This window comes from Astyanax mexicanus, chromosome 5 (genome assembly GCF_023375975.1).
Source record: "Astyanax mexicanus isolate ESR-SI-001 chromosome 5, AstMex3_surface, whole genome shotgun sequence".
Classification (NCBI taxonomy): Eukaryota; Metazoa; Chordata; class Actinopteri; order Characiformes; family Acestrorhamphidae; genus Astyanax; species Astyanax mexicanus.
The window spans coordinates 37507620-37527946 of NC_064412.1; the positions used below are offsets into that span (position 1 = coordinate 37507620).

At 37.0% G+C, this 20327-nt stretch overlaps 2 protein-coding genes across 2 annotated transcripts; both read left to right on the top strand.

Annotated features, from left to right (window-relative positions):
• The first annotated feature begins 433 nt into the window (after positions 1–433).
• si:ch211-207l14.1 (uncharacterized) lies at positions 434–8830 on the top strand. Its single transcript, XM_022673447.2, has 4 exons — positions 434–769; positions 3355–3603; positions 5888–5986; positions 8296–8830. The coding sequence occupies exons 1-4, from the start codon at positions 578–580 to the stop codon at positions 8401–8403; spliced, it is 648 nt and encodes a 215-aa protein (XP_022529168.1). The 5' UTR covers positions 434–577; the 3' UTR covers positions 8404–8830.
• A 1463-nt stretch (positions 8831–10293) lies between these two features.
• Positions 10294–20037, top strand: sft2d2b (SFT2 domain containing 2b). The gene is made up of 8 exons (XM_007243193.4): positions 10294–10511; positions 10962–11051; positions 12660–12745; positions 12907–12988; positions 13136–13171; positions 14110–14168; positions 15401–15430; positions 15964–20037. Exons 1-8 carry the CDS (start codon positions 10446–10448, stop codon positions 16001–16003), a joined length of 489 nt encoding a protein of 162 aa, XP_007243255.2. The 5' UTR covers positions 10294–10445; the 3' UTR covers positions 16004–20037.
• The last annotated feature ends 290 nt before the right edge of the window (positions 20038–20327 follow it).

Consider the following 20327-nt stretch of genomic DNA (forward strand, 5'->3'; position numbering starts at 1 on the left):
AATAAATGCTCTTAAATGACAATACTTGTTGTATTTGTAACTTGGGAGAAATGTTGTCAGTTGTTTATAGAATAAAAACAACAATGTTCATTTTAAGTATATACCTATGAATAGTAAAATCAGAGAAACTGATCATTTTGAAGTGGCCTTTTTTGTTCCAGAGCTGTATATTGTTTGGGTTGAAGTTGGTACTTCTGGATGTTCCCTGAACTGGATGCTTCCAGAGGGATTTAGGGCCTTCTCAGGCCTTCTCTCCCTCCCCCATCTGTCTCACTGTCACCTCCCCACCTTTCTCTCTTTCTCTCTCTCTCTCTCTCTCTCCAATAATAAAAAGATTAGTTAGGGATTGGCAGGCAGTCACTTGATTCGGTGTTGCAGGAGCAGACAGATGGCTGAGGAGCAGCAGCTGAGGGATCTCATTACAGAGGCTTAATCAGCACAACCAGGACTGGTCAGAAGCAGGTGGACCCAGTTACCTGCCCTGCGCTACCTGGAGCTACCTTCTATCACCTTTAGCACCTCCTACCTCAGAACCCTGTTCCACGGTTCCACAGGCCTGGGGATTCCCAGACAAGTCATGGAGAAGGAGGAAGAAGAGGAAGAGATCTTCACAGCCTGGCCTGCTGACGATGAAGAGCCAGAAAGCCCAGAGGAGCTGGATGAGGAGGAAGAAGAAGAAGAGGAAGAGGAGGCGGCGAGGAAGAGGAGCTTGGATATTCCCAGGCCGGGCCAACTATTGGCCAAACGTAGGGCCTCTCTTCCATGTCCGGTCAGCAACATTCTGATCATACGGTCACTGTCTTACAAAGCCTTATCTATATGAATTATGTATTTCACTTTTTTGCGTGAATGTTCTATACATTGGGTCCAAATTTCAAGATTAATGGTCCAGTAGAAATGCTCTCCAAAATGACTCCAAAAAGGAATATAATCTTTTCAAAGTTCTCTTTTTTAACAGCAGAAGCATGTTTAAATTAAAACATAGCAGTATGTTTCTGCTAAAAATTATTAAGTAATTACTGTAAAACTAATATGGAAGTTATGTTGTAATTAGAGTACGGTGTTAAAGTGTGGGTGCTTAGAGTTTAACAATATTTTTAAAAGTTTTATTTTTAGGATTTATGTAATAATTGTAGTAGTATGTATCCTTTATATAGGATCTATGTATAGTGCCTCTCTCAGATTATTTTACATACATTTCTATATTATTTATATATATGTTATATATATATATATATATTTTGCTGAGTCTTCAATTATTTGACAATAGTCATTATATTACAAAAGCTGTTTAATCCTAAAAGAGTGCCTTAGAATTGTTTTTGTCTCCCATCAATAGAACACCTTTATTAGACACTCTGTGCTTCTTTACAAAGTTTTTACACTTTTTCTAAGTTATCTCTTTTATAGTGCTAAAAATGCTTAAAATGGACAGAAATGCCACAAGACAAACAATATAGGTCTTATAGGCTGTAAAAAGATTGTAGTGTCTGTGTGTGTGTCTGTGTGCATGTTTTCCAGGAATAGCCTATATTGACCTCAGTATTAGAAGCACCTACATGTAGCATCATTACATCATCACCAGCTTTGGCCCAGTGGCCATAATTCTTTATAACACACCTATAAACACTTTGTTAACTGTAATTGCAACACAGGTGTATGTATTATTGCGTCACAGTAGGATGCAAAACAATGTGTTTTACTGTGGACTGCGAGCATCTTGACAATCATAGTTTCAGATCAGCCCGTGCTGTGATCAATCTGTACTTCTGTAATTTAACAAAAATAAATTTAAGATAAATAAACAAAAAAATTATGCACTATTTTCTCTCAATTATTCTTTGTTATACAAAGTGATCCTTAAAAAAATTACAATTACTCTGAGCTCGTACCATACATCCCTAATTGGTGAAAAACTGGACAGGCCAAGGAAGTGTTGCACTCTGGAGAAGACATATCTGTAAAAGCCTTACTGTTTGTGGGTGAGCATAATCCTGCTGAAAAAATGCCAGCTGGTAGTCTTCTTCATATACCTACTAGGGGTCACCGACTGTCATATGCAATGGCTTCCCAGATCATTACACCAGCAGTTGGGGAAGTGTTTGGTGCCACAGCATAAACACTAATAATATTCTCTTTTATGAAGGGTCCTCTGCGATTTTATTTCCATCTGGAATGACCACGTACAAAATTACAGGCTGAATTACCTACTGTTTTTCGATGACCTCCATGGTCCATGGTAATTTTAGTCCTGTCCGGACGCACATCTCTGAGTTTCGTCACCTTGCGTTTAATAAAATAATTATTTGTTCACTGCCACACACCGTAAATACACCTTGGGTGCACGTTTCCACGGAGATCCACGTAAACACAACAGCGAGTGGAAATGGAGGAGCTACTGAATGCGATGTCATGTGACCGAGAAAGCAAAAAAACTCACTAATACTCCTGTTTTTCAAGTGCAGTCCAGATACAAGAGTTTTATCACTGAAAAAAAGTGAGAAATATTTTTCACAGATGTCCTCCTACGAAAACTAATCACATCCGGATAGAGCTAAATGCAGGCTTGAAGCACTACACTGTGTAGCGCAATGCAGATAGCCGCAGCTATGATTGGTCCGCTGGAGCTTGCATTCACTGTCAGGCCAGCCACTTCCTGTCTGCCTGCCATGAACTTTTCATTGACACAGAACTACAGTACCCAGAATTCTGCTGTGCTCTCTCCCTGGTCTCTCCCAGTCACGTGCCATTGCGTCACACAAACTCTCCTTCATACTAATAAGTCTGACTGTTCTCACCTCTGTTTCCCTGTATAAATACCCCTCATTTCCTTTTCTCTGTGCCCAGTATTAAAGTATAAATCTACTTTCTATCTCTTTTACCTTGTGTTCTCTTTATCTTCTTTGCCTTTTGTGTATAACCTCTGCTTTTTGTTTACTGACTAATGCTTTAGCTTAGCCCTTCTGTTTAAGTTTGACCCTTGCTAGTTTTTGGACATTACTCTATCCAAAAGTAGATTCTGAGAAGCGTTTTAACTGGGAGTGGGGGTAGCAATTTTATGCCCTCTTGTGGCAAGACCCAGTGTCTAATCAGACTATACCTGTAATCATTTAAATATCTGCCTGAGACATAGCAGCATACAGCGATCCAGGGTGCTAATATAATAATAACATCTTGGTGTCAGATTCCACAGGATATCTTCAGAAGTCAAAGTATAAGAAATATTTGGGCTTGTCTTTGTTCATTTTTAAAATATAAATAAAACATATTGGGCCACCATTATTAATAAATGTTAATTTCTCCATATGCCTACAAGTAATGTACTAAACCCTGACATTTTCCTGTCTCTCTAAGGCTCAGCTGAGCGTGATGCACTTGACCCACCTGACCCATCTGACCCGTCTGCACACAGCCACCATGGCTCCTGCCCCAGCCCACCTTAGACACAGGTTAGACGGCAGTGAGCACCATGACCATTTCGGCGAAGAGGATGAAGACAGACGTGTGTATAAAAGACGACCCAGTACCATCCCGACCATACCTGAGGTTCTGGAGCCACCTGAGAGAAAGGCGCGGTTCAGGAGCCGCAATGTCATGTCACTTGTAAGCCTAATTTTATTCTGGATTCCCTAGATTTTAAGGTTATTTTTCAGTTATTAAAAAGAGATGTACCAGTCCAATTCACAGAACCACCACAGAGCAACTAGTGTTATTTGGTTAGTGGGTCATTCTCAGCACTGCAGTGACACTGGTCTGGCATGGTGGTGGTGTTTTAGTGTGTGTTTTGCTGGTATGAGTGGATCAGACTGGAGTATTTAAGCACCTCAATGTTACTTCTGTTGTGAGAATAATCCACCAACCAAGAAATATCCAGTCCTGTGGGCAGCGTCCATTGCAGCAAATAATGAGCTTTTGTCTCTGACTTTACAACTACAATATTCAGCAGATAGATAGTGAAGCCAATAGAGTGGACTCTCTTATTCACTTATACCGGCACAACACACACTAACACCTCATACACCACCATGCCAGTGTCACTGCATTGCTGAGAATGACCCAGCACTCAAGAAAATAGCTGCTCTGTTGGGTTCTGACCCCTGAAGAACAGGGAGAAAGTAGAATAATAAAGTATGCAGAGAAACAGAAGGAATACAGTCTGTAACTATAGAACTACATATCCTGTATGACCAGTGAAGTGTAGAAACATCATAATATTCTGGCTGGTTTTCCCAGATTTTTTCTGATCTTCCAGACCTCTACATGTCCTCTTCCACTTCTGTTAACTACCATTTGCCAAATGCCATTGTCCAAAATGTTAACACAGACTGCATTTTAAATGGACAGTCACTGAAAAATATGATTTTATTATGCCAGCTTTTATCGTAGCTAAACCACTCATGCAACATTTGTAGTAAAATGGACTTAGTTTGTACCCCATTTTCTGCTTTTTTGGCAGAGAATAATTTCAAGTGTAAACAGACATATTTTGTCAGCGAGTGAATGCTTTGCATGATTATCCTAAATGACTTTCAGACGTGGGCTTTTTGGTCATAATTCATGCACAGTTTAAGGTTAATGGGCGAAAACAATTTAACTATAATCCTGATTATAAGCTCAACCGATAACCCCTAATGCATGCAGTTGTGAGAGTGAGGAAACATTGTAAATCGTCCCTGCAATATCTAATATATGCATTCTAAAACAGACTGATCTAGTAGGTTTGTTGGATTTAATTGCTTTCAATATTTTGAAAGTATTCCATAAATTAACAAAACGAACAAAACTACATACTCAAAAACACAGAATTATACTCAGCAAAGTATGTACATTAATGGACCATTTAATTAAAGGACAATTAAGGATTGTATATTCTGTAGTAACTCATAACATGATCAGGGTGCATCATCAGATATTAAGGAAATGCTAAGTTTAAGCACTAGCTACTCTTTCTTATCAGCAGAAATATTAGTTATTTGAACTGTGTGGTACGCCATGGTAATCTGTATGGGTTGTGGTCTCCGAACCTTCCGAAACTGCCATTTCCCTAATATTATTTCCACAGTCAGGGTTGACAGGTATAGAACACAACAGCACGCAGTTAGGTTAACACTCTTTAGCCATTTTCCATATATGCTGGCATTTATTACTGATTGTTCCTTTAACTCTTTTGATTAGTAATCTCTGGCATTCTGACATTAGGAATTGTATCACTAGCATTAGGGTTTGTGTGGCTAATTTCTGATAGTATTTGAGCTCAATATTTTGAGAATTGGAGGTCTATCCATACTAGTATTAGATATGTCCAAGAGAATGGCTAAGCGCTTTTTTGTAAATCACTATGATTAAGAGCATCTAAATTCTAAAAGGTATATATATATATATATATATATATATATATATATATATATATATATATATATATATATATAATTTTCTTTGTTCAATAAACTGTCTTTAATATACTTATTACTGCTCTAGTGCTCTATGTGCAATATCTCAATTCACCATTTATAGCACGACCTGTTAATAATAATTATATAATAATAATAATTAATAATAAAATTATTATTATTATTGCATTTTTATGAGAAACTGTGAAATGCAGAATGCTATGTCCTAAGAGTATCTTAAGGGGAACTTTAAAAAATAATTAAGACTTTCTTAGAACTTTCTTAGTTTTTATCTTAAGATCTTTTGCAAGTTTCTTCTTAGGAAAGCTTTTGTGAATATGGCACCTGATGTATTATCTGTCCATATATCATGATATATTCATATACATATGTTTAAAAATAATTTTATATGATATAAAGAACAAAATATGATTTAAATAGTTAAAACTATATACTTGAGTGTGAGGTAACTGATCATGTGATGCTTTGTCTTACAGAGTGATGCAGACAGTCTGTGTCTAATTTGCCATGATGATCTACGCAAAGGAGGAGGATCCATCAGAGAGCTGCACTGCTCACACAGTTTCCACACTGAGGTAACAGACTGAAAAGCTTCCTGCGTCTGTTAACTTCCATGTTACAATTCATTTATGTATAACTTTTATTTTGCAATAACAAAATGGTTTGAGTTGGGTGAGGGGCAGTGAAGATAAAGTGTAGCTGTTTTACTGTAGCTCATTGATCCATATTCTAGTGGTGGTGTTTAATATAGGTTAATTTTTATCCATTGACTCGTTTTTTTTTCTTCTCTATTTCAGTCAAATAGATTGCAACAGCTGGGTACTGAGAACTGTTTTATTTTAAATCATTTATATTTAAGTAAAAATCATAGATTTGTTTGCTCCCAGCATTTATTGTTTGTCAAAATTAATAAGCAACATAAGTAAAATGGTTACAACTGACATGGGCACAGCAGGTGAGAATTATTGTGGCAGACTGGGAAGCTTTTTGTTACTGCCTTTAACAAAGTCTGATGAATTGGGCAAGACAAACAATTTTTTAAACAAATAAGCATCTTAGTGCCCGCAAATTTATTTGCTATATTTCCAAAAATATTCACTACAAAACTTAGGATCCAGTCATCTCCATGGCCACAGGTGTATGAAACCAAACACGCATGCAGACTGCTTCTACAGAAGCTCAGTGAATTCCAGGGTGGTATCCTGATAGGATGCAGCACTTGTGCAACAAGTCCAGTCGTGAAATTTCCTCACTCCTACATATTTTCCTCAGTCAACTGTCAGTGATATTATAATACAGTGAAAGCGACTGGGAAGGAAAGCTTCTCACACTGTCAATGTAAAATGACAGAGCAGGTTCAGCAGATGCTAAGGCACATAGTGTGCAGAGGTCACCAACTTTCTGCAGTGCCAATCACTACAGACCTCCAAACTTAATGTGGTCTAAAGATTAGCTCAGCAACAGTAGAGCATAGTGAGATTCATGGAATGGGTTTTCATAGTTAAGCAGCTCCATCCAAGCCTTACATCACCACATTACACTAGTAAAGAACATGGGTGTTGCCATGTTTTCCCTCTAATTCAGCAGGTCTCTTTTAAACTGCAATTCTTAAAAAACAACATTTTCTTTTAATATCAAATGAGCGGTGAACATTAATCTACAAAGATTTCTCTTCTGAAAACTGTTTATTTGGGTGAGTTATGGGTGAGTTATTTACTGTAAGCTTAGATTTGCAGATTTCCACTAGCGCTAACTACAATATGGAATCCTGAATGTTCCAGTAAAGCCTGGGCGATATCAGCTAGTGGTTTATCCCACATAGCTTGTTTTAACTTGGTAAATGCGCAGACTACAGGGCTGATAATACCCACCTATGAACGTTAAAGTGCTTGCTCTTAGCACGTTAAGTGGATAATGCTAATGCTGATCCAGCAGTGCTAGCCGGGGTTAGCAGCAGGGTACAGGCCGATAATACTCACCTCTGAAAGGCAAAAGAGCTAGCGCTGTTAGCGGGTAATGCTATTAATGCTCCAGTCTTGAGACTCTGTTTTGTAGAACTAAACTAAAACTCCTGTATTATGCTACACTTCAGCAGAATTACAATTTTTAACTCTTTTTCTTGTTCTTTGTAAAGCACAATAGGAGGACAATATGAAACTGTTCCTCAGCCTCCATTGTCTGCAGTAGCTAGTAAAAGAAAACATTCAGAAAAAACGAGTTGATCAGGAAAAAAACACCCATGTCTACGTCAACCCGTGAATTAGTATTCATGGCCTCCCCCACCTTGGCTTGTGACCGCCTACAGGCAGAGCTGCAGCGACGTTGTCTCGTCAGACAGGAGCTAACAGCTCTAGGAACAGCATGGCCGTTAGTTCCTGTTTTATTTGTGCAAATAACACATCAGTGTTATATGCTTTGCCCAGTAATTCAGAGCTAAGAAACAAATGGTTAGAATTTGTTTGTGGAACACCACTAAGTACAACTGAGATAAGTAGGTATATTTTTTAAATAGTTCTGTTTACACTAGTTAAAAGTAAAAATCAAGTAAAAATAGATTTTGCATTTTACAGAGACTCTAAGACTAGGTCAATGGCTGAACTGTACTTAGCAGGGCATTAGACTGTTGTTAGTGTAAAAATGTCTTTATTTTAAAACATTTCAGACTGTCTCGCTGCCTCACAGTGCTGTTAGCCAATCAGAGGCGATATGTCTGTATGAATATTCATGAGCAAGAGCCCAGATCCTATCATACAACTAGACTTTTTAAAATGGATGAAAAAAACAATAGAATGAGACCTTTAATCTTTGTTGTTTAATTTTCATATAGACTTGTACAAAATGTTCTATAAGAAGTACTGAGTGCATTGTGTTTTCTGTGTTTCAGTGCATAGAGGAATGGCTGTGGACAAAGCAGACCTGCCCTACGTGTCGCAAACAAGTGGCCATGCCAGAACCTCTGTACTGGACATCCACTCGCGTCAAAGTGCCCTGATCCATCACAGTCACTGAATTTTTTTACCCATCTGAGATTTCATAGACATGGAGAAATTTGGATTTTAAAGAAACTTTGTCAACTTTTGATTACTTTTACACACTAGTGTTTGTGCCGATCACTGACTGTCCAGTACACATGTGGATATTTCTGCATCTTCCTGTTGTAATGGGATTACTTTGGAATTTAGTAGCCTATAGTAGTGAAAATGATGCAGATCAGAGATGCAAAATCACAAATAAAATATTGACTAACTCATGAACCAGAAATCAGACCATAACATTTTATAGCCAGTTCCATTATCTTCTATTGCAAATCGTTTGAATTTAATCCATCATATGGAACAGTTTGTTTTTCTACGTTGTTTCTTGTATGATTGTATGCATAAAATGTTTAATCCAGTTGTTCATGAGTTTCTGAAATAAGATCAATAAATTTTAAAAACAAAAGTAAGCTTTTTATTTATCAAACGTTTCCTGTTGTCCAAACCTTTCATTTTTATTATGGTTGTCAGGTTTTATGTATAGTTTCAAACCTACAGAATTTGAGTTGATTCCGCTTACTGATCTATAATTAATAAGTGGATAGACAGCGGAGTGGAGAGTAAAGAGTGGATAGGCTGTTTCTCCAAGTGTCCTGTAGGAGTCTCCAAAGCCCTCTAAGTTTTCAGAATATAAATAACTTTTTTACTGCAGAGAAAAGGGGCTTTGTATCACCTGTACAACAAGCCTGTATACCAGCCAAGGCCTGTAAAGCAGTGTTTCTTAAATGTGGTTCAGGAGCATCCTTCCTTGCACATTTACTGCGTTCTCTGCTTCAAACACACCTGACCAAACTAATCAGCTAATGAAAATGCTTATTCAGATGTGCAAGGAAGGAATGCACCAGGGCCAAAATTGAGAAACACTTACTTATACTTAAATATACCTTTAGAAGTCTTGTGTAGTCCACCATTCCACCATGATAGACTAGAGCTGATTTAGTTGTATAAGGGAAGACAACATAATAATATTAGGCAGGGGTTTTGTTATTCTGGCTGCATGAATATACACAGTCTATCACATGGGTGTAATGTTATTCTGTTTATTCTCCCCTCAATGACATAGGCCTGGCTTATTTGTTCATACTGCTCAGAATAGTTTTCAGTTTTAAGAAAACCAATATATACAGCTCTGAAAAAGATTAAGAGACCACTGCAGTTTCTGAATCTGATTTTGCTATTTATAAGTACATGTTTGAGTAAAAGGAACATTGTTGTTTTATTCTATAAACTACAGACTATTCCCAAATTCCAAATAAGAAAATGAGAGAATTCAAAGAAAACAAGTTAAGAAGTTAAGAAGAAGTTAAGTTCAGAAATCATTTTTTGGCAGTTTCAATGCATCTTGGCATGTTCTCCTCCACCAGTTTTACACACTGCTTTTGGATAACTTTATGCCACTTTTGGTGCAAAATTCAAGTAGTTCATTTTGGTTTGATGGCTGTGATTATCCATCTTCCTCTTGATTATATTTCAGAGGTTTTTAATTAGGAACAATCTCATCATTTTTAAGTGGTCTCTTATTTTTTTCCAGAGCTGTATATATTAAAAATAATGTTTATAAATAAAAAAATTGCATAATTACGTTGTGTAATACATTGTGAAAAAAATAAAATTCTAACACAGTCGTGGTTCATATATCATATTAACAATAAATATTTAAAAAGTAAAATAAATAAATGATTACAATTTATATTTTTAGTATTATTTGTGATGGTAGTCTTTCTTGGTGTTTTTTTAATTGTAGATTCTACCTAAGCTAAAATTTATTTACTTATATATTTTATATTTTTGTTTTTAAATACAACATTTCGCCCCACGTGCGCTGTGACGTCGCCCTGCACGTTGGCCGTGGCTACTGGCGGAAGTTATCACATTCACCTGTTGTACATTGAAACAGGAAAAGAGCGAATCGATACAGGCGGCGTTTTGGCGAAGCTAAAAGCGCGTTTTGTAGTTTTTACTTGTTTAAATAGCTTTTATCGCTCTTATCGCTGCACCCATGGACAAGTTAAAGAAAGTTCTGAGCGGGCAGGACAACGGCACCGACGACCTGAACGTGCTGCAGGTGAACGAACTTACTGTACTACGGATCTCCCTCAGTACTGGAGCTTAAACTGCTAACTAAAACCAGCTACTCTCACACACACATACACACACACACTCACACACACACATACACACACTTACACACAGAATTTATAGTATACTAGGACTCTCTCTCAGTACTGTAGCTTAAACTGATGACTCTTAAGCAGCTAAGTTACTCTCTCTTTCTCAGTAACAGTTAAGTCACTGTAGCTTAAACTGCCTAACTATCACCGGCTATTCTCTCTTTCCCTCTCCCTCTCTCTCTCCCTCTCTCTCTCTCAGAGCGAGCTATAGCGCCGCGTTACTTAGTTTATAGAGCTCAGAGCGGCTGGGTGAGGCCTGGGTTTGTGCAATAAGTGTTTGTTGGGTTGTTATATAGTCGTTATAACGCCCTGCCGCCGCTGTTGTCGTTGTTGTTTCTCTCCAGGCGGCGAGTGACGCGACCACGCTGGGCTGGGGGACCCGAGTCAAAGCCTTCATCGCCTGCTTCGCCCTGGGAGTGCTCTGCTCAGTTCTGGTGAGATTCATCCTTCCAGTCCATCTCACACGTCCCTACTCACGACTCCAGAGCTCCCCAGTGTACGACATGATTTCTGTGCAAGTGTTTTGGTCGCAAACACGAACAACACAAACACTTCAGAAATAAAGCTCTTTTTCCGTTGACGGTTAACGGAAATTAACCTGGAAGGTTCTGCTGCAGTTACTGCAAACAAAACAGACTGACTAAGTATGAACATTAGGTGAGCTACAGGGTGCATCAGGGGCCACAATAATCATAGAGAGGGCACGTGATATTTTATCTCTCACCCCATGTTTAAACACTTAAATGTAACTTAAAAAGCTTACACAGTAAATTCTGTGTGTTAATGAATTAATTGTATCTCAAAAGTTAAAAAAAAAAAAAAAATAGGCAATCAAAATGGAAGAAACAGCATATGTTGCAAATATATTTTGGACAGGGGCAATTTAGGGGTCAAATCAGATTTTACCCCCTGTGGCCATGCATCTAGAACCACCAATGGAGTGAATATAGTGTGATTGGGACAGTTTTAACGTTTTCTTGATTAAAACAATTCTAACAATTGACCCATTTCTAAAGAAGTAAAATGAGATTATGTAGTTTCAAAAAATGTTTTATTGCTTTAGGCCTGTCCTAGATTGTTTCACCATGTCCCAATTAGTGCTGCGAGATTAATTGAATTAATTAAATTAATGGAATTACTGTTTTAATGCAGTTTCCAAAAGGGCATGATCAAGATTGTAAATCTGTTCATTTAGAAGCTGCCAGATGGAAGCTCAGTAGACAGGCTTGTGCTTCTGTCAGCGTCCTATAAAGAACTGTTTTATATGCCATAGATTTTCTTATTTTACACTTTTCTTCAACTAAAATATAAGGAGTTTATTTTTTTGCACCTTGTTCAGTGTAAAAGCTGCTTTTAAGGAACAAGGTAGTGAATTAAACTTTACATTTAAATTGGTTTTATTGCACTGCACAGTTTTGACTTCTTTAAAAATAAATGTAAAAGAAACGTCTGCAAGAGAGAGAGAGATAGAGAGACCACACCTATGACAAGGCAATTTACTCAAAAATGATACCAGTAATACCAGCCCTAACTCTTATAAATTTAGACATTATGTTTCTAATATCTGAAACAAGACGTTTTAATATTTTGATTTTTGTTTGGGCTGTGTGAACTGCTGAATCAACCAGTAACATTATATTATATATATTTAATTGTATACCCAAACTCTTTACATTCTTCATCAGCCTGACTGTTTTAGTGTTATTTAAATATTTGCCCAGCAATCAATTCATTGTAACAAAGTGACGGGCAAAGATGGTTACGTTTCTGCACAGTTTCCATTCTGCTGAAAGTGCTGAAAAACCTTTAAGGAGTTTAAACAAATTTAAGATATATTGCGTTTCACATCAATATTTTATGCGTTTCTGTCCATATAATTCACCCCTATTACATACTTCTATAACTGAATAATAGCCCCAGTCAGTTTGCTCAGAAGTCCTGTAGTTACTAAATTACTTAATACTCTTTACTATGTAATTAGTAATAAGTAATAAGCCTTAAAATATGGAAGGGTTTACTTTCTCTTTGTTTTTTCTCCACAGGGAACGTGTTTGCTATGGGTTCCTAAATCAGGTCTCATATTGTTCGCTGTGTTCTACACATTTGGAAACATTGCCTCACTCTTAAGGTGAGTGTCGTTAACTTTATCACTGCACTAGAGTTAAACAATGGAACTAGGATAGGGCGTGTCCACAGGGTTGGGTGCCACCATCAGCTGTGTGTTTTTGTGTGCGCTGTATTATCATATTACAGTATTAATAATCCCATGGCATATTGTGTGTGTTGCAGCACAATGTTCTTGATGGGCCCCTTGAAGCAAGTAAAGAGGATGTGTGACAAAACCAGAGCACTCGCAACAGCCATCATGATAGTGAGAGCGCACACACACACACACACATGCACAGACACACAAACACACGCATGCACACAAACATACATGTGCACTGTCAGTCTGAAAGCAAATACTTCTATACTATAAGTGTGTTCTAAAACGTATTTGTTAATTATTCTCTTGCAGACGTGTCTTGTGTTGACACTTTGCGCTGCATTTTGGGTAAGTTTTTCTGCTCTTATCAATTATACACTTTTCTCTCATGTACTAATACATGTTATTAGAGCTGTTACAATTAATATTGTGCTCCTAAATTTTCTGATTATTACAGTCTAATGATTATTGTGTGGTAATTACATTCAATAAGCTCTGCAAACAAATTGAATTATTCTTAATAGGTTCTTAGCAGAGACAACTGACAACTTTTGTTCATTTAAGTGTTTAGGTTAATTATTTGGTTTCTGCTGTGGTTTAAATAGCAGTTTGCATCAATGTGTATAGTGTTTCTGTAATACAAATACCCCCTTTTTTTAAATCATTTGAATCTGTTGTTTTTCACAATATGTCAACATTTTATAGTGATTGGACCAATGGCAAAGCTTCAAAATAAATTGGAAATGATTTAATTAATTAATTCACAGTCTCTTCCATTTAGAATGAAGGTTTTTTTAGTTCTTTAATAAAGTTGCCATTCTGGATATATAGAATAAGTTTCCCAGTCAGAGATTATTTATTTTCAATAGAATTCCATGTTTATAAAATGCTATGTAGCCTAAGTCTTAGACTTAGTCCCTATCTTGGAAACTGCCTCGTATATTTTTGTGTGATAGCAGTGTTATACAAAATGTACTGTAAGAACAAGTACATTATATTTGTCTTGGGTTTAAGACCATGAATATGGCTAATCCCTAATTTAAAACATTTGCAGTAGTGCCTTTGGCAATGGAATTTAGTACAAGACTAAATTTAATCCAGGCTTATAGTTTATGTAGACTTTTTTCTATTCATATATAAACTCTAATTATGCAAAGTAAATAATAAAAACACAGCTGTTTTTTTCAACTGTCTTTCAAATATAATAATTTATAACAGCTTCATTATTTGATGTATTATTACTTGTGAAAATATTGAAGTTGTGCCACATTTTGTCCCTTCATCAGTGGAAGAACAAAGGTCTTGCCCTGCTGTTCTGCATCCTACAATTTTTGGCCTTTACTTGGTAAGTGACCACCAACTTCAGGTCCAGATCACACCTGTTGGGTCAATAAAAATGTTAAACATAAATGTGTCGTATTTTCCTGACTGTTGACCCACACACAGAGTAGCACAGACACCGGCGTTCTCTTTGTTGGCAACAGTTGGGAAAATGAAAAGCTAATTTTATATAAAAAAAACAACCCAATTATGTCCCTCGCTCGCCGCCAGGTTCATTTATGTGTGGGTCAGAGCTGCAGCCTCACATCTAATGCTGGCTAATGCTGTAGCCTTTGATCTCCTCTGCGGCTCTCTGTTCCACAGCAGGGTTACATTATGCAGTCATTTTTTAAGAACATAATTCATTAAGTGCATTCTCGGAAAGAATTAATCTTTACATATGCCAGTCTTGGTTTAGTTATACGATGAATAAATTATACAGAAGCAAAATAACGAAGGTTCCAAATAACCATAATATGCATGTAGTATAGTATAAAAAACAATATAGGCTATCTGCAGATGCTGTGAGTGTGTAAACATGTTAATTTATATTTGTTTGAAATATTGGTTTGTCAGTCTAAAAAAACTTATATTTAATTAAATTTAAAATCTGCAGATACCCTTCTATATCACATCACTATGTTTGGTACCCACTTATGTTGTACTGTACTGATATTTTTGCTGATAGTTTAAGTAATAACCAATGAGAACTCCTGCTTTACAGTGCAAAACCTACTCCAGAGGTAGTGTCTAGTGTTTATGTACACGGTATCCAAAAGTCTGACACTCTCTCACATTTAGAAACTTTAATCATAAAAAAATGTATTATTCAGAAAATGTTTAGTCACATACTATGACTGTGTGCAAGACACAAGCAATATGTTTTTTTCCATTATGCTCCTGGAGAAAATTTACAAGAAGAGAAAATGTTGAACAATGAAGCAGAAACATTAGAAGTTTGTGGCCACAGCTCCCTTTGTGTGTACAGTAGTTTTTGTGTTCAGATGGAGTGGTGACCATTCAACATTCTGACCTTTCTGAATGCAGTCAGATCCTTACAGCAATGCTTTATAATCTAGTAGAAAATTGACAATTTCCTGGACAGAAGAGACAATTATTTAAACAAAAGCAAGATTAAGTAAAAACCCTTGATTTTTAGCAAAACAATAAATAACCCTCTACCAGTGGAATCTATCTGCCTGTCTTTCTGTCTGTCTGTTTATAAATAATCTAAACTTTAAATATTTTCTTTCATAGGTATGGCTTATCATATATTCCATTTGCAAGGTGAGTTTTTTTAAATATCCAATTACAAAGACATTTAAATTAAAATATTTAAAAGAGTCAGTCTGGTGGTCAGAATGTGTAATTGCACAGAGCATGTGGAAGAGTTATTTTAATGCAGGTTAATGTAAATAATTTGCTGTGTGAAATTATGTATTCGTGTATATTGTTTTGTTCATTTATTAAATGTTTTCACAATGTAGAGAACAGACAACAAACTTCATTTTTAGGTATCATTTTAGAAATGCACTTAGATTCAATTATTACAAATATTTTTAGTAAGGCATTCGGTAATATTTTAAAATACATAAACAGTGTGCATATTTGTGCAGCATAGCAAAGTATTTGAGCTGTGCCACAGTGCTCTGCAGTGATAAACATGTTTAAACTGATTTTGCTGCTTCACATTCAGATGGGCCTCGGGTCAGAGGTTCCATTCGCTCATGGCTCTGCTCGAGTGTCCAAAACAGACTTTTCACACTTCTGCTTTTGGCCGAGGCTGTTTGTTTACTGGTTTTGTGTTTGTTTTAATCCAGGGACGCGTTGATTAAGGTGTTCTCCGTGTGTTTGAAGTGAGGGTGTAGTGCTACGGACCTCTCCCGCCCCTCTCTCTCTCTCCATGCCTGCTCTGGCTTCAGCTCCGCTACCCCCTGAGTGCCCACTGGTAGCGCCCACTCGAGCGCCCACTCTGCTGCCTGGCACACACACGCATACACACACTGCACAGGTGTGCTTTTTCTCTTCCCGCTGGCTGGACACTCTCCAGGAATGTGTACAGAATGTAACCGCCTGCACCCACACTTATTCTGTCCCAGCAGTCAAAGAGCAATGGCTTTGTGAAGACACAGGTGACCACAGCCGTTGCTCTCATGAACAAAGTGGTCTTAAATCTGTATATTTTATATATCTGGGCTGAGTAGAGTGGCTATTGCTGTAAAATAGAAGTTCTAGAACTACACTGCACTACAGGCCAGAAGTTTGGAAGCAACAGGCCTAATTCCATCCTGGGAAACTGCTGTATAGACTATAAGACAACTTTGGGGCAGTTTTAAGGTTTAGAAAATAAAGAATACAATTTTTTAAAGATGAGTTATTTGAAGAACGTTTTAAGAATAACTATTTATCTACTTTTATCTGAAGGAACATTTTAAAATATTTTCTTTCAAAAGGTCCTTTGTGTAGCCCAGTCAAAACCACCAGTAGGACTGTCTGTAAAACACAATTTCACATCAGACAACTATGAATACCTTTATTTACCTTTACATAATTAAATTACGTAGAATTAAAAAAAAAAAGGATTATATGTTCTGCTTAAAAAAATAATTGATTGCTTCCATACTTATGGCTAGTTACATATAATCATTCCAAAATCCCCTCCCTTCTCTTTGCTGCCTGCTTTTAGTAAAGATGTAAAGATAAGCCAGATGTAGGACTGAATTACTCTGTGAAAATGGAATCGACCATTGAAAATCTTCAAAGGATTTGTTTTAGTTTTTCTTTGTTGTTATTTTTTTTGTTACTGAATGTATTGTTCTTGTATTGATCCGTTTATGTAATTGACTTGTGACATAGTAGTTTGGGTCATTACTTTATTTTGCACTTTCCACAAGTTTAAAGGATCATTGCGATATTTGTGGTGTGGTTTAATAGTTTCTTAGCTTGTTGTTCAAGGCTTACTGGTAGACTATTTAATTGCCAATATTCTGTTTATTTTTTAGTTCTGTTTCAGATTCTTCAAATTTCAAATTAGAGTTAAAGGTACATTACAGTGTGATTTAATTTATACTGAGGCTGCATGATTTTGGAAAAAAAGCCATTGCAATAGATTGTTTGTCTGCAATATATATTGTTATATTCAAAAATACTGGATTTAACACCAGATTTTAACAGAAGTCAGTGATCCAACATGTCATGATACAAATAGTGCACTCCCTATATTCAAAATTGAAGTAAAATACATTTTCCTTTTATTCCAAATGGCATACTAACCTTACATTACATTGCACATCCTGCGATGTAACTATTGCACATACCCACATTACAACAGCGATGCTAAAACAATATTTTGTGCAGCCCTAATTTATGCTCACAACATTTGAACAACCCCAGGCCAACAAAAAAAATCTTAAACACAATAACTACCACTGTGTTTTCACACTTGAAAGTCATGTGTTTGTTACATTCAATACATTTAGTCCAGTTAGTTTTTATTATCACTCTGCAGTTTACTGACTGAATGTACTAAGAAATGTTACTACTACATCATCATCTATGAGGGCAAAATGTAAAATAAAATGTAAAGTCATGGCATTTCATTCTAAGGTTTCACAAAAGGCTTGTGAAATCAAATCTCGACATTTTTCACCCCAAACTACATTAGATAACTACCATTTAAACATCCAGTATCAACTTAAAATATTTTAAATTCATTCTTTGGCACCTCTAAGGTCCTTAATTTCCGAATTTGTGTCTTTAAAGTTTTGAAAACACTTGATATTCTTTTATATTTCATGGAAAACAGGGTTCATGTCTATACTGTGCTGTAGTTCTCATTACTGAAGTAGCTAATAGTGCTCTGGTTTGAAGTGTGTTGTGTGGTTGCACATAAAATAAATCAGCACAGTATTTGCCAAAGCCTGAGGAGAGGCTCTTTGCTGTAAGGTTTTGTGTGGTACCAATTAACATGTTTTTTTTTTCTTTATTAGTTGAAGGTCTAGATAAACTGCTGTTGTTACCAAGTGTTGTAATTTTTTTTTCTTTTACTAAAAGAAATTGTTGATTTGCTCCAGGTATTTCAGTTGCCTCAGTTTGTGTCTTGGCATTTTATTATTAAACTTGCTAATATATCATTTAGTGTATGTTTTTTTTTGTGTGAGCACAATAACATGGGCAACCTCAGCTAACCTGTTACAAGTGAAACAAGTGTGAGCTAAATGTAAAACTTACCCCACCACCCCACAGAGATTTATTTGTTTCAGACTGAGGGCTTGTTTAAAAGTCTGGTACATCAGAACAAACACAGTGCATTTAGTAGAAGTCTATGAACAAGGCTTTTCAACATAATTGCATTAAAAATGTCTGCATCAAAATACCACAATAAATATGATTAGTGAAAAAGGTTGTGTTCTCCATGTGGCCTGTCTCAACTCTGAGCTTTTTATTATGTTTTTCCTTTATGCAAGATGACGAAATACAAAACGGAAACTTTCTGCTGGGAAAGTGAGTTAGGTTCACTGTTAAGGTACACAGTTAAAATGAAACTTTGACTAAACTGAAGTGAATGTAATCTGTAATCTTTGTTAAGTCCAGGTTTTATTTTGCTGCATTTCTACCATCTCTTGGGAATGGAATTCACTAGTTCCTACGGAAATCCTCTTCCACTCCTCCATTATGACATATGACAGAGCTGGTGGATGTCAGACACCTTTTCCTCCACCTTCCGCTTGAGGATGCCCCACAGATGCTCAATTAGGGTCTGGAAACATACTTGACCAGTCCATCACCTTTAACTCTTGAAAATTGCTTTTTCAGTTGTTGCATGTGTGTTTTGAATTCGTTATAATGTTGGAAAACTTTCAAAAAGGAGGGGATCATGCTCTGCTTCAGAATGTCTCAGTACATGTTGGCATTCATGTATCTGCCAGTGCCAGAAACTCTCGTGCAAGACCAGATTATGCTACTACCACCACCTTGCTTCACTGTAAGCAAGACACAGTTATCTTGGTTCTCCTCACCAGGGCATCACCTCACATGCTAGACATATTTGTCTCATCAGACCAAAGGACATGGTACATTGGAATCCTTGCTATTGGAATGCTTCTCTTCAACAAACTGTTAAAGGGCTTCTGTGTGCAGCAACCTCAGTAGAGGCTTCTTTCTGGGATGACAGCCATGCAGACCAAGTTAATGCTGTATGCGTTTGTGTAGTCTAAGACTTTCCACTTTTTCACTCCTCTGGATATGACGCTGAACATGTGGACATAACTTCTTTGGTCGGCCCTGACGAGGCCTGTTCCGAGTGGAACCTGTCCTGAAAAACTGCTGTATGACATGCTGTAGCTCAGTTTCAGGGTGTTGGCAAACTTCTTGTCAGTTCTGATGCTGTCTGCCTGCCACAGACTCTAGTATTCACTCGAAAGACTCTATTTCCCAGAATACACCTGCGCCCAACCTCCCAGACATGCTGAATCAGTGAGGCTTCAGCTTTACAGCTCACCCAGTTACTGACATTGCAGGACCTGTGTTCTCCCGTATAAATACCGTGTTTTCCTTTTCTCCCTTGCTCGGTATTGAACCTAGTTTTCTAGCTCTTCTACCCAGCATTTCTTTTGTGTTTGTCTTTTTGTAATCGACCCGTTTTGTATATTTTACCTCTCCTTTGCCTGGCTCTGTATAGTTTGATTTTATTCTCATTGCTGACCTGCTTTTGTATTTTGACTACCCTATTTGCTTTGCCCTCTAAACATTTTGGATTACCTGTGTATGACCATATTGCCTGCTCACTCTAATATGTTGTTTACCTTTGCCCTACTGTTACTGCCCTTGCCTGTCCCTGACCATTTCTGTATGTTTAGCCTTTTATTTAATAAACTGTATGCTTTGTATGCTCATTTTTGCCATAAGATTCCATGTTGAATATCCAGTGACCAGTGTGAGAGAATTGGACCCAAAGCACCAAATTTAACAGCCCTGCTCATTATTTACATCTGGAACCGTGTACCTTTAGTAAGTCAAATGACACCACCCTCCCAGTGTCACTGCAGTGCTGAGAAAAAAAAACAATTATTAAGAACACTATTTTGTTTATCTGTATGGCAAGTTATTGCCAGAAGGTGCATCCTAAAGCACTTGATCACTTTTGTCTTTTTTGTGACTCTAGGGGGCACTTTTAGCAGCTCTT

Coding starts and splice junctions, on each gene's coding strand:
- sft2d2b (XM_007243193.4), top strand. CDS start 10,446: ATGGACAAGTTAAAGAAAGTTCTGAGCGGGCAGGACAACGGCACCGAC. Junction 12,746..12,906: donor AACATTGCCTCACTCTTAAG/GTGAGTGTCGTT, acceptor TGTGTGTTGCAG/CACAATGTTCTTGATGGGCC. Junction 14,169..15,400: donor CAATTTTTGGCCTTTACTTG/GTAAGTGACCAC, acceptor TTTCTTTCATAG/GTATGGCTTATCATATATTC.
- si:ch211-207l14.1 (XM_022673447.2), top strand. CDS start 578: ATGGAGAAGGAGGAAGAAGAGGAAGAGATCTTCACAGCCTGGCCTGCT. Junction 770..3,354: donor GGGCCTCTCTTCCATGTCCG/GTCAGCAACATT, acceptor TGTCTCTCTAAG/GCTCAGCTGAGCGTGATGCA. Junction 3,604..5,887: donor GCCGCAATGTCATGTCACTT/GTAAGCCTAATT, acceptor TTTGTCTTACAG/AGTGATGCAGACAGTCTGTG.